The sequence below is a fragment of the Gekko japonicus genome, unplaced genomic scaffold (genome assembly GCF_001447785.1).
Source record: "Gekko japonicus isolate JY-2015 unplaced genomic scaffold, Gekko_japonicus_V1.1 scaffold20, whole genome shotgun sequence".
Classification (NCBI taxonomy): Eukaryota; Metazoa; Chordata; class Lepidosauria; order Squamata; family Gekkonidae; genus Gekko; species Gekko japonicus.
This window is the reverse complement of record NW_015169172.1, coordinates 1,788,561-1,804,025: the sequence shown is the minus strand read 5'-3', so window position 1 is coordinate 1,804,025 and position 15,465 is coordinate 1,788,561. Positions and strand designations below refer to the sequence as shown.

Sequence of the window (15,465 nt, the reverse complement as noted above, 5' to 3'; positions counted from 1 at the left end):
CATTACAGGTCAAGACAAAACTACTTAGAGGGCACTGGTTTGTTTCAATTATTAAACATAAAAACTTTGCCATGGATTATGGTTTTACATATCTGTGTAAATAGAAAGGAGTTACAATGGGAACACATTCTGGTAAGAAGTTTTAACTTTGAGAAACTCCCTTGCTTTGCATAGACCTACCCCAGAAGAACAGCAAGCATTAAGCCCTCTTCATTAGTGGTCCAAAACAATGAACCACTTCACTCTCCCACCTTGGCATCTTAAAGCAGCAGCAGATGGAGAAAAATCTGCAAGTGTACAGATTGAAGTCTAAAGTGACATTGATCAGATACAGCCCCTAGCCTAGATTCATGTACAAAATATAAATCTTTTTCATAGGTGGAAGCTGCAGTCAGAATGTCAGGCTGAAAGTACCACTTTACTCAGTCGCTTTTATAAATGGTACACATTGAGGATTTGTGCACAAGGTCAATACCGAACCAGCTTCTGTTGCATTGCTTCAGGGAATGGAGAAAAGCAGCTGTGTATAAAAGCCATCTCTCCTCTTCTGTACTGGTTGGTTCTGATGCCTTCAATGCTAAGCCTGAGGGTCACCAGTAGAGCGCGCACACACACACCAATCACCTGGCATTGACTAGCTGAAATATCTCTGTAAATGTCAGTCTGGATAGTTTCTTCATTTGGCATTCAGCTAAAGTTTTCAGCAGTTTGTGCAGCCATTCTGGGGTATTTTAAGTATCCCAGTCCTGTCCAAACAATCCCTTCCCTACACTCTCTCAAGAAGGCAAATACTGTAGCACCATCTTGTAAGATTTTTGTTCCTCCCGCATAACAGGTAACAATAGATACGCTCACTACAAACTGTATCAGCCTAGTAAAGTAGCTTTCCTTCATTTCACGCTTTAGAGGAAAGCAAACAGAGGGGGCATTAGACACCTTAGAAATGTGGTACGGTATGTCTTAATTACAGATGTGGAGCTGTGTTGGAAGATGCAGGCGGATATATGAATGCTTTGTAAAAACAGCCTTTTTGTATTTGTCTTTTCTAATCACATCTTTCTTTTCAGATACTGTAATTGCCTTCATAACCCTCTGAAATGAGGAGCAAATAAAGCCACAGGCATCAACACTTTTTAAAGTGGTCAGTGATTCCACTGTGGGAATGGCAGTGGAACATATCAATGCAGCATGCAGGTGATGTTAAATGAAGGGGGATAACAAGGAGGTGGAGGCTTCCAAGTAGGAGGCACGATGAAGAGCTACTGAAGCTTCTGGTCTTCAAATTATTCTGCTCAAGATCACAAAGGTTCAAAGAGCAACTGGTGCAGTTCTTGAAGAAACAGACTGCAGATCAATTCTTTAGCTGAGGAACATGGTAGGAAAAACAATGTCTAATGTATTTCAGAATTACAATGAATGCCAATAGAACTTAAGCTTTTTTCACACCGTAAATTCAGTTTAAAGAGAACATTTCTTGATAGATTTACCATCCATCTGTGCAGTCACAGAAGTGACTTTCACAGCATCAACAAGGCAAGATATGAACCATTAAAAAAATCTAGTCCAAAGGGACACACATTTACTGTGACCTCCTGACTATGGTGGTGATAACTAGAGACAGCAGAAAAAATTCACTCCCTCTCCCACTGAATAGTCATAGCAACCAAAAGGAGAGCAACTTCCAAAATAAGGGACATGAGCTATGAGCTTGACATGTACCCCAAAAGGGAGTGTACAACAAAAAGTTTATGTATACTATATATACAAATTTATGTATACTAACTGCAAGGGTGACTAAAGGCTACTGACTGCTGTCATGTCCCCTTTCTTGCAGAACACAACCCTGTTAACCTAGAAGTTTCTGTAAACAATACTGGCTGGGGTTTCAGTGTATATTTTAGATCTTTTGTATTACTGGACATTATTCAAATTTGAAAGTTGCACTTGCATCGGTTTTTAATGCATTTGCAAATTTCCGCCTTTTGTGATATGTATCAGTTCCAGCTGGAATAGGTGGATCTCAGCATTCTAATAAAAAAACGAAGTGGTGGTTGTGGGCCCAAAGCCAGCCAATACCTTGCTGCACTCTTATGAACTGTACACTGGAAGTGGCTTGTGTGTGGAACCAATGCAGTTACTACAGATGAGAGATTCTTGACCTTATGACTTCAATATGAAAACCTAGAGGGACACAGAGTCCAACTCTTACCTACCTCTTATTTGAACAGTTTTCCTGCATGCATAACATTTCCAATAAAAGTTAAGCTGCTACTTTCTCTTGAATGCAGCAAAAATTATGGTTGCCAAATTGGTAGCTGTTTTCATTCCCCTTCTTCCTGGCACTGTGTTACAATACTATCAAACTAATTCCACTCTGACAACAAAGGCAAGAAGGGGGTGGAAATTGGCAGAACACGGCTTAACAGATGCAATGTTTAGCTTTTGCTATTCAACTTCTTATACACTGCCAATGAACGCAAGTTACAAAACTGGCTCACCAAGACTGAGCATTTATAGCCAATTAGGTGCTGTGCTCAGTGCTGCAATGGCACAAGCTCAGGGTGCCAGAATCACAGCTGAGGAAGTGGAAGATGGAAGAGCAATAAATATACCAACTGGCATTCCCTTCCCACACTCCCTCACAGGTGCCATGCATTAGCTCATTCACATTTTACTTGTACTGTATACAGGGGGAAGTAGATGCACGCAGGATGCTTCCTAATCCACCAAGATCCAGCTGGGAATTGGTTTAGCAGATGATATGGAAAGGTTAACAAGACATACAGAAAGGTAGTAGAGGACACTGTTATACAGCATTTCTGTTGGAATATATGTATTCTCCACAGTGGCATCCCATCTGAAATCACACACGTAAGAAGAGCCTAAAATCCTGCAAAAGAGAATCAGTTTAGAAAAACAGGTAGCCAGCTAATCACTTCCATTAGCATCCCAACTACCATTCACCTAAGTGTAGCATATCTATACTCTGAGCACTCAAGACAGCCAGAAGCATCAGTCCTACTTTTATTAAGTCAACAGGTATGATATGCAAGTGAATCTCATTGGGCAAGATGTAATCAACCATTAGATGCAGCATCCCTCCAACAGAAAGACCTAGAGTCACAACAGGCATAGTGTGAACCTCAGGGTTACCTTAGAAGGGCTTGTGCTCTTTCATTCACCTGATAAATTCTATGCCAATCAGTTGGCACAAGATGAACTTTCATGCTCAAACATTAATGTCAACCAATTCGTACTCAGTACTGGCCCATTAAAAAATGCAGGCCTCGCCCCTTAATATACCAGTGTAACAACAGAACAAAGAATTGAGAGAAAATGAGTCATTAATCGCTAATACTAGAGAAAGATGGCGTGGGCAGATATAATTTTGCAAAAGCCATGCCCACTGCTGATAACGGGTGCATAAAGGCACCACTCCCTGGATAGGAATTCAGGGATATGTGGACTAAAAACTACAACAAGATGCTTGGCATTAGAGGCATTTATAATGCCAACTTTTCATGACATTTTTATAAAAGAGCATGAAAATAAACCTTTATTTTGTTAACACGCACCAATATTAAGAGAAAATTGTTTCACAGCTTGACACAATTTAAGATACACAGCTATTAAAAGAACTGCAAATGGGCCACTTTTAAAAGGCCTTCTTAAACTTCATGTATGTTACAGTATGCCAAGCTGAAAGATATGTGTGCCAAGTATCAAGTGGGCATAGCATAGGAGTTGGCTTTCCAGAACAACATGGACAAACAGCTAAGGTTTGTGGTGGAAAGAGCCATTATTAGCCTGGGAAAGGGGGAGCATACAGAACAGCAAAGAACTATTCAATAAGTATGTTTTTGGGGGACAAGAATACTTGCACAGTGAATATATGATAAAATGTTTAAGGATACAGATAACATCAACATCTTTCAATATATTCTGTATAAAGAAAAATTAAATTGGAGGGGCTAGGGAGAGAAGATGGCTATTGAAAATTTATGCTCCTGTTGACCCTAGAAAAATGACTACTGCTAAAATGAGAGATCTTAGAAGTCCAAAATACTTTGAAAGAATGGTTATTATCTTAACCACTCATGGGGCAAAATATATTTGATACACTGAAAATCTGCTTCTTTCTTCCAGACTGTGTTGACAGCTGAATGCAACAAGAGTCCAATGTAATACAGTAACCTTTGCTTATGTAAACAAAAATGTTCATAGAGATCATTCAGATAATCTAAGCCATCTGAACACTGCAAGTAAGTTTACTTTTCCATTGTTGAATACTTTTTGCCCATCCAGTACAGCTTTTAAAAAAATAGGGCATTGTCCTTTGTTTTGTACCTAAGAAAAGCACAAATGCTAAAAGCAGCCCAAACTGTAGGAAACCTTAAATAAATGGCTATTCCTACTCTAGCCTCCTAACAAAAGTTGCAGACAAAAATCCTAAGTAGTCCTTTTTATTGTTTGCTCTTCTCAAGTTCCTTGTGTTTTGAAAGTGGTAACATTCCTGTTCACAGGGATTAAGAGAATTCTACAGTGGTAAGGAGAACTTACAATCACCCTCTGAAAATAAAACATTCGTTTGTCAGCTAGCAGAGAAGCAACAGTGAAAAAAATCCACGCAGTGAAGTTTTGGTTTACGTCCCAAGGATGTCCCATTTTGATGCTTACTATTCTCCAACTTATATATCAAACAATCCTTCTCCAAAGTAGTACACCATGCCCTTTGGTTTCTTCTTTAGGACCAAGACTGTAGCTACTGAAAGTGTTTAAATGCATCCAAATGCAGGTGCATCTCTGTGTCAATACACTGCACTGCCAGACAATATCAAATGTAGTTTAAACCAACTGTATTAGAAATAGATGCCACTTCCTTCCCAACCTCCCACATCATGGGGAAAAAATAGTTGCTCCTATCTACAGGGTATCTGGGGTAGCAATAATATTAACAACTTTAAACAAAGTTTTACCAAACTGACAACTAGTTTTGTGGATGAAAAGGGAATAAGGTAAAAAGGAGAGGTGTAACAGAATTTGTTTTAGAATGGCTTTAGACCAATTATTCAAACAGAAGTGCTGGCTTTATAAGCAGGTATTTGAGTATAAACCAATGTGCTTTGACTATTTTTCAAGTATCCGATATCATTTTTGTATAAAGACTTTGAATACACAAGCTACCAAAGATAGAAGAAAATGGACTTCTCCAAGTTTGGATTTAAGTATTAAAAACTCAAAATATTCCAGAAGTTAGTATTTCACACAGTACTAACAATTTTCCAAATTATTTTTGTACATATCCCAGCTGACCGTGGACTGAAAACAATCTGCTAAGCAGTATTAAAAGAAAGAGTGCGCAAGAGTTAAAATTGTTTGTAGTCTGGGGGAAAACACCTAAATTTCTAAATTAAAAAATAAAAACAAATGAAGTGAAAGCTTTAACTGGTACACACTGTTCACACCTATATTTCAAGTTTGGAAACGCATATTTTCAAGCAGCAATACAAAAAAGTATCCATGAAGAATGCATAATTTCCGAAAAAAATTATGAAAACATCCCTGCTACCGTTACATTTCTAAATACAAAACTGACTACCATATTGTTGCTTCTGTGTAGCAAGAGAAGTTCATTTTCAAAACAGGTAAAATTCAGTCTTTAGGTGTGAATGGTATGAATGAGAGTCCCCTTTTTTAAATTTCTTAGTTGTTTTTAGGATCCTTAAGCATGCAAGCCTTGTAGAGGAGGGCCCAACAAGGGGCAGGGTTGGCTTAGGGCATCCAGTTTAGGACAGAGCTGGGAAAGCTTCTGGATCATCGACATCAGGAGCAGAAGCACTTGACTGAAAGAGAAAAAGGACTATGTTATTAGGAGAGAGTGAATGGACAGATCACTTTTTGTTTATGGCATTACATACACAGGACACTGAAATCCAATGAAGACATATAAAGTGGAAGGGTAAACGTTATGCAGAGTTTCTGTGGACAAGGACTAGTCTGGGGTGTATTCTTCTGCCCTATATTATAGAAACGGCTTATGATAATAAAACATTGATTAAAGAAGGGTTATTCTCCAGAACTACCTGTTTAGCTAGCTAGCACACTGACTCGCTTTGCTGACCAGTATCAATGGAGCTTTAAGTTCTAAAAATCTATTTCAGATCAGTAAGTGTAACATAAAAAGCTGATAAAGGCACACAACAGCACATCAAGAGGTCTAGGAAAAAATCTACGGGCTAAGCAGGGATTCCAATGCTAGTCTGTTTAGAAGCACAGATTTATTTTATTCCTGATTAACTACTAAAGTACAAGCATGTGATCCTGCTATAAGACAAATGTACAATATACAGAGCTTTTAGGTCAGAGGTGTTGAACTCATTTGTCACGCGGACCGGATCTGACATAAATGTCACTTTTTCAGGCCAAGCCATGTGTGCCATAAAATGTAATGCCAGGTACTGGAGACATAAACTGCATAAAAGACAGCAGCTGGTAAGCTCTGAGTTGGTGTATCCTCGCTGCAAGACCTCATGGGCAGGGGAGGGGGGAGCAAAAGAAAACCATATGGGCAGACTGCTGCAGATGAGGCTGTTCCACCAGGCTGCAGCCACAATCAGAGTGGCTCTGCCCGTTCTGCCTCGAGCACTCCTTTGCACTAGTTGCTTGCGGGCCACATAAAAGCCATGGGCAGGCCGGTTCCATCCCGGGGCCTTATGTTTGACACCCCTGTTTCAGGTGGCATCAGATACACAGAAAATGAATGTTGCTAAATGGGGATTTCAACACCATTATTAAAGTATACAAAAATGTTGCGCCTAAATTAAAGATACAATGCAAATCTCATTTTTCTTTCAGCATATACGATGATTTAGTAACAAAAAGGACACAAGTGGCCCTATGTACCAAAACCCAGAATACTGTACTGTATTGTTTATATTCCTCTCTACAAATACTGGAAAAAATATTTAACAGAAGTTTTAAACACAGAGTTTTTAAAGAGTTTTATTCTTTATACTTATCTACTAAAATTAGGGAGGGAGGAGAATCTGTCTGGTTTATGGACAATGTGCATTTTAATTCTACATGTACATCTCTGTACAGCCCTGCAACAAGGAATTTTTCCCGGGGGGAACGACAGCACCGTGGCATGCTAATTGTGCCACAGGAACAAGCACATTTTAGCAGCCACAGTGTTAAGTGGTGCTGATCATGGCAAGGGTCAGGCCAGCCAATTCGCTGCCGAGCTCCATGTGAGAGCCAAAGGGGTGTTTCCCCAGCTGCAAACCCATCAGACCAACTTCTCCACTGCTCTTCCTCCAGCAGGCTCCCCTCCCAGCTTCAGAACTGGACTGCAGCAGCCCCAGCCAGAACAGGTACTTCCTCGCTGCTGCTCTGCCAGGACTTTCCAGTGGAAGGAGGATGCCCTTTCTCTCCGCCCAAGTGCCCCAGCCTGGCTGTTTGTGCTACACCCAGAGAGCTGCTGGTGAGCAAAGCCCACCAGAAAAATCAGGGCTCCTCCCCCCACCCGAGAGTGCCTCTCCTGACTCCAGGGCTCCTGCACAGCAGAAGCTTCTACCAGCTCTGCCCTCCTTCCATGAGGCGCGCAGGCAAGCCCCAGGCGCCTTCCCTTCCTTCCCTGAGTCAGCAAGTAAAAGGAAGGTATTTAAAGAGACATGTGTCTCTTTAAATACCTTCCTTATACTCACCGATATGCCGTAGCCCTGCTCCCTTTGCTCGGTCCTGCAGCACGCACGACTGTGGCTGGTTGTCCCAGGCTCCTTCCCATCCCAGGGGAGGGAGCGCTGCAAATTCGATGGAGGCACTGCCCCATGTGCCCCACTACTGGCTACGGCCCTGTCTCTGTACCTTGCACCTCTGTAAAATGCAGAATCGATGCACCCATTTTTAGCTACAATAAGCAGAAATGCATAGCAAAATGAACTTGGTGAAATTTGTAATGGGATAAACATGTCCTACTTAGTGAACCTAACTGCCGAAACCTGATGCTTTATTACGAGATTACATTTTAAGAGACCAAATTCTTATCTGAGTCAGTTAGCAAAGCAGCCACTCTTCACTAGATATACTGCTTAGTCTAAAATATTCCTTTCATAACTCCTTTACCTTGTTATGCCAAAAACAAACAGGGTTGGTTCAGAAACAACAAACCATGGTTATGTGACTAAGCCTAGAACATGCTCTGGCTCACACGCTTTCTTCCTCATACTTCTGCATGGTGTTCAAACTTTATGTTTTACTACAAAAATGGATGGATAGTCTGTCATTTGTCTGAACAATAAAACTATCATTTATTCTGTTACCCCAAAAGACAATTAACACCAAACTATCAGTGGAAGCAAAAAGTATAAATTACTGGTCACAAGAGAGGAATTACAAGGAACACAAAAGCCCAAGGATCCCCCACGCCTGTTCACACAGCAACCTGGCTTCATAACATACAAACAACATAACTGAACTGGATCCCATGGAAGATTTCAATGTGCACAATAGGGGTGTGCACTTGGATTTACCCAAACTGAAAATATACCTGAAAAATACGTTATTGATATTTCAAAGGTATATTTCCACTTCCCGAATGTACCTGGGTTTTCTCGGGAAAACGTGGGGGGGGGGGGGATTTCTGAAAAAAATCCCAGATATATTCAGGAATTACTAGCAGATCTATTAATATATTGATAGGCAACAATGAAACAGTAGGTATGGGCTTGTTTTTGTAGTTTAGTAGGGTAATAACCAGTTGTTATAATAAGATGGTGGTTTTTGTGATATGTTGATTAGTAGAATTAGGAAGAAAGGAAGCTAAGATCTTAGGTATATTTTATGTTTGCTGTAGTCTGTTTTTTCCTTTTTCTTTAATTAACAGAGAATTATAAATATTATGCCACAGGGAGGAGAATAGTTAAGAACTTTAATAATATGATGCCTCTTTGTGGTAGAGTATGTGTATTGTCTTTTGTTTTAATGGGGAATAGGAAGGAAAGTGTAATGTGATTATAATTTGGTTTATTGTTTAGAACTGCTTTTTGTATTTATATTGTCATAAGTGGGCTGGATATTGGTCCTGATAAAAATGAATATTAGGAAATAACTTGAGACGGTGTGGCAATATTTAGATCTAGTTAGGATTTAAACTATTAAAGTTCTCGTAATAGAATGGCTCATAAATGATTTTTATAAAAGAGTAGATGTGGATAATGATTTAGCTCCATGAGAAGAAACACAAGTATATATTTATAGGGAATTACTATTATCAATTTGTCAACTTAGATAATATGTGAGAAATAAGTGTGGGAGCTATATAGAGAAACATGAATTACACGATTGGAAAATTGATGGGGCAAAAATAGACCAGAGAGATGAACTGATTAACTTATTATCTGCACGGTTTATTTTCATTGATGTGTTAAAATATGTTGGATTAATTTGTAAACTTCTTGGTGAAAATTAATAAAAAGATTATTTTTAAAAAAAGGAATTACCAGCAGATTTGAAGACAGCAGAGAGGCAGAAGCAGATTGCTCCCATCTCTCAGATGTGTGTCTGTCAGGGTTCTACTACAGTCCATTTAAATGGAATGCAGAAGACAGCCCGAGAATCACCTTTGCCAGGAAAGCAGACTGTTCCTGTCAACTTGGCTTGGGGCTGGTTTCTCGTGCAGCCCGGTTTAAACCAGGCTGCAGGAGAAGCCATTCCAGTCAAGATCTGCGCACCACAGGGAGATTGCTCCCGGATGCACACAGATCCTAGGGCTGGCTAGAAAAAAACCCTGTATTTTTTCAGGTCCGATAGAACCAAGCTGAAAAATACTGGATTAAAAAAACTGCACACCCCTACACAACAATTTTGTGCATGCAAAAGGACAAAAAGTATTCCTTGCTATCTGTTTCCACAGCATGAAAGTGACTGTATCCCTACCATTTTTAACTCATGTGCAAGAGACATTTTTCTGATCATTACAAAAGTTAAACACAATCACATAAATTCTGAGAAAGATTTTCACTGATATCCCCCTCCCACAGCAACCTAATGGTTCCTGAGGGACCCACAGGAATACCTTAAGGAGAATTACACATCTCCTGCAGGGAGGAGAAATCAGTGGAAATTAGGCCTTTGCACCTGTAGAAATTCTAGGCAGCAGCCAAGCCACTCTTGTTGTATATTCCACATGCATATTGTTATTCTATTAAAAATTACATTGAAGAACTCTTTGTGGTGGTGTAGCCCTTCCGTTAAGCAGAACTGTGCTAAGTACATTTTGCTTGCTACTCATGCATCACAGGATCCAATCAATGTCTTTTAACACTTAAAAGACTAATTAACATTTTTTATGGCATGAACCTCATAGAATCAAGCCTACTTCACTGGATGCATGAAATATGTCATCTAGTTGAGAGTGTGAAAAATTTACCAAACACAGACACAAAGGAAACAACTGTGAGTAGTGGTGTTAAAAGGCAATGAAATGTAAAAGCTACAACCTGTGACAAACATATGCAAAGTTCAAATATGTGATAGAGAAATATAGGAAGTACTAAAGGTTGAGGCCTAAATGATTAAGATCAGTCTATAGATGTTAAATCACAGGATGTCTAGGAGACCTCATCTTCCGTAACCATTATGGTCACTGTGTTTCCCTTGCATACATTTGGACTTTGCATATAAATATCACAGACTACACTATTTACAAATCACAAATTTGACTATTTGAGAACTTCTTCCACAATATGATCGTGTATATAAAATGTCTACAAAAGGCAGTTTTCAGCTGCAAAGTGTCTACCAGGCCTAAGGCCTTTGTCACAAATCCGGAGGCTGCAACTAGTGCAGAATGCTGCGGCCAGGCTGTTAATGGGTCTCTCTAGAAGGGACCACATTCAGCCTGTGCTGAAAGCGCTGCACTGGTTGCCAATAGCGTACCGGATTCGCTTCAAAGTGCTGGTTCTTACCTATAAAGCCCTACATGGTCTGGGTCCAGCCTACCTGAGGGACCGCCTTTCCCCGTATGTTCCCCCAAGAGCACTACGGTCTGGGGCCCAAAACTTGTTAACTATTCCGGGCCCCAGAGATGCAAAATTGGTCGCGACGAGGGCTAGGGCCTTTTCGGTGGCGGCCCCTACCTGGTGGAATGAGCTCCCGGAGGAGATCCGGGCCCTGCGGGATCTGATGCAGTTCCACAGGGCCTGCAAGACGGAGCTCTTCCACCAGGCTTTCGAGTAGGGGCCGCCCCCCCCACTATATTGTCATCGTGGGGGGGGGGGCGAAAGAGGCCCTAAGAAGGAACACCTGAACATCTTAACATCTGAACATTGACACCATTGACTGTCTACTGGGAACTTCTCGGACTTGGTCCATCATCTTTGGGTTTTTTTGAAGTTCGAAGATCACTGAGCACTTTATTTGAATTCGGAGTGGTTTTTTAAACTGTATAGTATGTTTTTAATATTATAGGAATATTATGTTTTTATTGGAGCAAGATCTCTTGCCTTGTGAGCCGCCCTGAGCCCTACGGGGGAGGGCGGGGTATAAATTTGATAAATAAATAAATAAAATAAAAGGTAGTAACATACAGGCTCCTATGCTTTTTAAAAACACAGAGCTCTAGAGGATTCCACTAGATATAAAAATCACAAACCTGGTTGGGTGTGTGGATCACATCAAACTCCTTAACCAACTGGAAGAAAACACACAAATGTTAGCATAGATGTAAAAATTCCTGTTACAAATTTTAAAAGGCCAATCATTTCCCATGAAATGAATGTTTTAAAGGATAATTCTGGTAAACATGCCAAAAAAAAAAAGTCCAGCCACAAAACCTTTCCCAACCAGTATCTACAGAAGGTGACTCAGAAACCAGAATATATAACCCACTAATAACTGAAGAGCTGACCCCACCCCACCTGGGCTTTTCGGTCCTCCATCAGTCCCGGACAGAAGGACAGGATGTGTGTGGTGATACTCATTCAAGAGTCCTTTTCCTTCAGGCTGCTCCCTGCACCAAAGATAGCCAATATTGATTGTGCAGGCCTAGCATGGAATGCTGAAGAGTGTTTGGCTATCTGGCTGGTGTACCAACCACCTAGCACCCCAGCAGATACCCTGCTGCACCTGCACGAGGCCGTGTCGAGCTGGGCCTTGGAGTTGCCCAGACTTTTAGTTCCAGGGGACTTCAATGTCCATGTTGATGAAACTGCCTCCTCACAGGCTGCAGACCTATTGTCGTCCATGGCAGCACTCTCCCAATCTGTATCAGGCCCCACACATCAAGCAGGCCACACTCTGGCTTTGATCTTTGGGATGGGGATACATATGGATCTAGATGCCACTGATGCAGTGCTGTGGTCACACCACTTCATCCTGAAGGCCAATCTGAGCATACCGGGGCCCCCTCCCCGCTTAGGTGGCGAGTGGATTTAGGCTTCCCCGCAGAGACTGATGGATCCAATCGATTTCCAGAATGCTCTGCTGGACCCAATGCCCCCGGTGACTGGTTAGATGTGCTGGTAGAAAACTGGCATAGCCGTCTCTCTGAAGCCATCAACAAAATCGCTCCATTATGCCCTCTTCACTCCCGTAGTAAATTAGCCCTGTGATATACCATGGAACTACAAGGGATGAAACAGGAGCGGAGCTGGCTAGAGCGTGTTTTGCGACAGTCTCGTGATGAGACTACAACATCCTATAAAAAGTTTATGAAATCCTATGCAGGACTACCCTTGAGACTGACCTGGAAATTCCAACTGGTCCAGAACGCAGCGGCACGTACAGGAGCATCACCGAGAGCCCATATACAACCGGTGCTCTGCCAGCTACACTGACTCCCAGTTGAATACCAGGTTCAAGTTAAATGTTTTGGTTTTAACCTTTAAAGCCCTATATGATCTGGGACTGACATACCTTCAGGACCATCTCCTCCAACAAGTCCCTCAAAGGGCATTATGCTTGATGGATCAACACTTGCTGGCAATCCCTGGCCCAAAGGAGGGTCCGCATAGACTCAGTCAGAGCCTTTTCAGCTCTGGCACCAGCCTGGTGGAACACTCTCCCACGAGAGATCCAGACCCTGCAGGATTTAATTCAGTTTCCCAGAGCCTGTAAAATGGAGTTGTTCCACCACGCCTATGATGGAGGCGGCAGAATTCTAGCAGTACGGGCCTCCCCTACCTGGTTCCATCTTAGTTTCACCCTGCAATATTCTTACCACCTGCTCTTCTCTCTCAGTATTAGTTACCACCTACTGTGCACATGTGTGGAACTTGGCCAGAAACAGATTATTACCTGGCGCCACTGAGTGCTATCCGATTGTTTTTACTGAATGATGCTATATCTGGATTTTAATGATTGTTATATTTATGTTTTAACTATATCGTTGTAACCCGCTCTGAACCTTGCAATGCAGGGGAGGGAGGGCTAGAAATCAAATTAATTAATTAAATAAATAAATAATGCATGCACACAGCATATACAGTAATGTCAGTCACCATCTTCTAGGAAAAAAGAAAAAATCCTAACAGTACCAAATAATATTTACACAGTGAAACTTTTCAGAGGAGAAGGGGGGGGGGGAAGATCAGCAATATTCTTCTAAATAACAGGAGGTTTGGCGCCCAGCTACTGTTTTGAAACCATAATGGCTAGTTAACCTATTTTATCACCCAGGCTAAAACCCATCAATATTTGGCAATTCTGCTGTGCTAAGTTCCAGAAAATTGTTCTGTTCTTTTTACTACCATCAGGAAATGTTTCAGATCATTTGAATGGATAAAGCAGGTTACCCACCTTGTCAGTTCTGCTTCCGCGGCTGGCCCTTCCCCCACGCCCACGGCCTCCTCTTCCACCTCTACCACCACGTCCAGGACGACCAAGATCTCCAAAATTTATCTCCAGCTGGGATGTAATATCGTTTGCTGGCTTGCGGAAGTGATGATCCATTACAGAGTCTTCAGCGTGAGGCTAAAATGAAAGCCAACAATACAGTATCAAGTACCAAAAATATCATCCACCAGAACCAATATCAACCCCAAATGCGACTGAACAGCTTTACAGCACCAACCCACCGCCATGTGACTTTAATGACTACACAAATGACACAGCTTACAATTCCCAATTACTACAGCTAACAAAAAACTTATCAGCAGAATGCAACACCATATGCAAATACAGTTTTATCAGCTATCAAGTGTATGAGCAAATAAACATGATTGATTACTACTTGTGTGACTGTCAAATCAGCTGTTCCACTCAAAGAATAGTATTAAAAAGTGTCAGAATTTGTTCCTTTGATGCATATACACTGTTAACACAGCACACTATAAAGATCTGTTCTTTTCAATGGGGTCAGAGTAAACGGTACAGGTCTCCAACTAAGTTATCCAGCAAATCTGAGAGAGATATCAAACTCCGAACACCAGAGCTGAAGTAGTTGAGGAGAAATGCTTAGGGATGGGCAAAGCTGCTAATGCTTCCTTCTGGAAAAAATGGAGTATTTTATTTATTTATTTATATCCCGTCCTCCCCGCCATTGGTAGGCTCAGGGCGGCTAACAACATAGATATATCTGTATACATTAAAACTCCTGTATGTATGCATGCATACAATCTGGCTGTAATTAAGTAGCCATTATGGGTAGGCAGTCATCATGGTAGAACTGTGCACTGGAAAGCAATGTGAAAGCGATTCTTTATGTTATTCTCCTTTGTGGGAAAAAGTGCTATAGAAGTGCTATACAAAGAAATATGTGACCTTGATGGGTCAAGAACAGGACCATATGACTGGCAAGAACCACACTGGTGACAAAGAATTCATTAAGCAGTCTTGTATCCTCTATTTGAAGTACCTATTATCAATGGCTCTTTTAGAAAGCACCTCTAAAATTGAGTTTGTTTAGAATTACAGTGCTCCTCAACCACCAAGTATATATAAAGGGTCAGTACCTCATTGGCTTCCAGCTGACTCCCCTGCATCTCTGTCATCCCCTTTGTCTGATGAGAGTTGTATGTCCAACAAGCAAGGGATAAAAACAAAAGGAACTAATGAGACTTTACAGATACAAGCAAGCAACAGTTAGGTGAATCTGGAGGATATGTGCTACTAAACAAATGGAAAGAGCAAGGGAGATCGAGCAAGCAAAGAGGATGTTGTGAAACTAGATATCCAATTTTCATCCTTTAAAAAAGTGAACCCAGATGAGTGCTAAATGGGATTAGCTACATGAGGTACAGCTGAAGTAAAAATACAATCTTTTGCCTGAAATCTAAAGGGGTACACTTTACTAATGTGGGTGTCTAGTGGAGTCCTGCTTGGGTACTAGCTCTGCAGACAGAACATACTACCTTTAACTCCATGGAGCAACAGACTAGAACCCATAACATTTTTCAGTTTTAATAAAAATAAATAATAATGAAATATTTTTTAAAAAATAACAAAAATAAAATCAGATCCCCAAAC

The 15,465-nt window shown here is 41.1% G+C and overlaps 1 protein-coding gene across 2 annotated transcripts in view; it reads right to left on the bottom strand.

The window, feature by feature from the left end:
* Positions 1 to 4,447: 4,447 nt before the first annotated feature.
* The window catches only part of SERBP1 (SERPINE1 mRNA binding protein 1), a 35,734-nt gene continuing 24,716 nt past the window's right edge, over positions 4,448 to 15,465 (bottom strand). For both annotated transcript variants that reach the window (XM_015415806.1, XM_015415807.1), the window contains exons 7-10: positions 14,952 to 14,999; positions 13,798 to 13,971; positions 11,654 to 11,692; positions 4,448 to 5,843 (exon numbers count right to left, since the gene is read on the bottom strand). In XM_015415806.1, the coding sequence (XP_015271292.1) occupies positions 5,787 to 5,843; positions 11,654 to 11,692; positions 13,798 to 13,971; positions 14,952 to 14,999 (318 nt within the window). In that variant the 3' untranslated portion in view covers positions 4,448 to 5,786. The remainder of the gene's footprint in view (positions 5,844 to 11,653; positions 11,693 to 13,797; positions 13,972 to 14,951; positions 15,000 to 15,465) is intronic.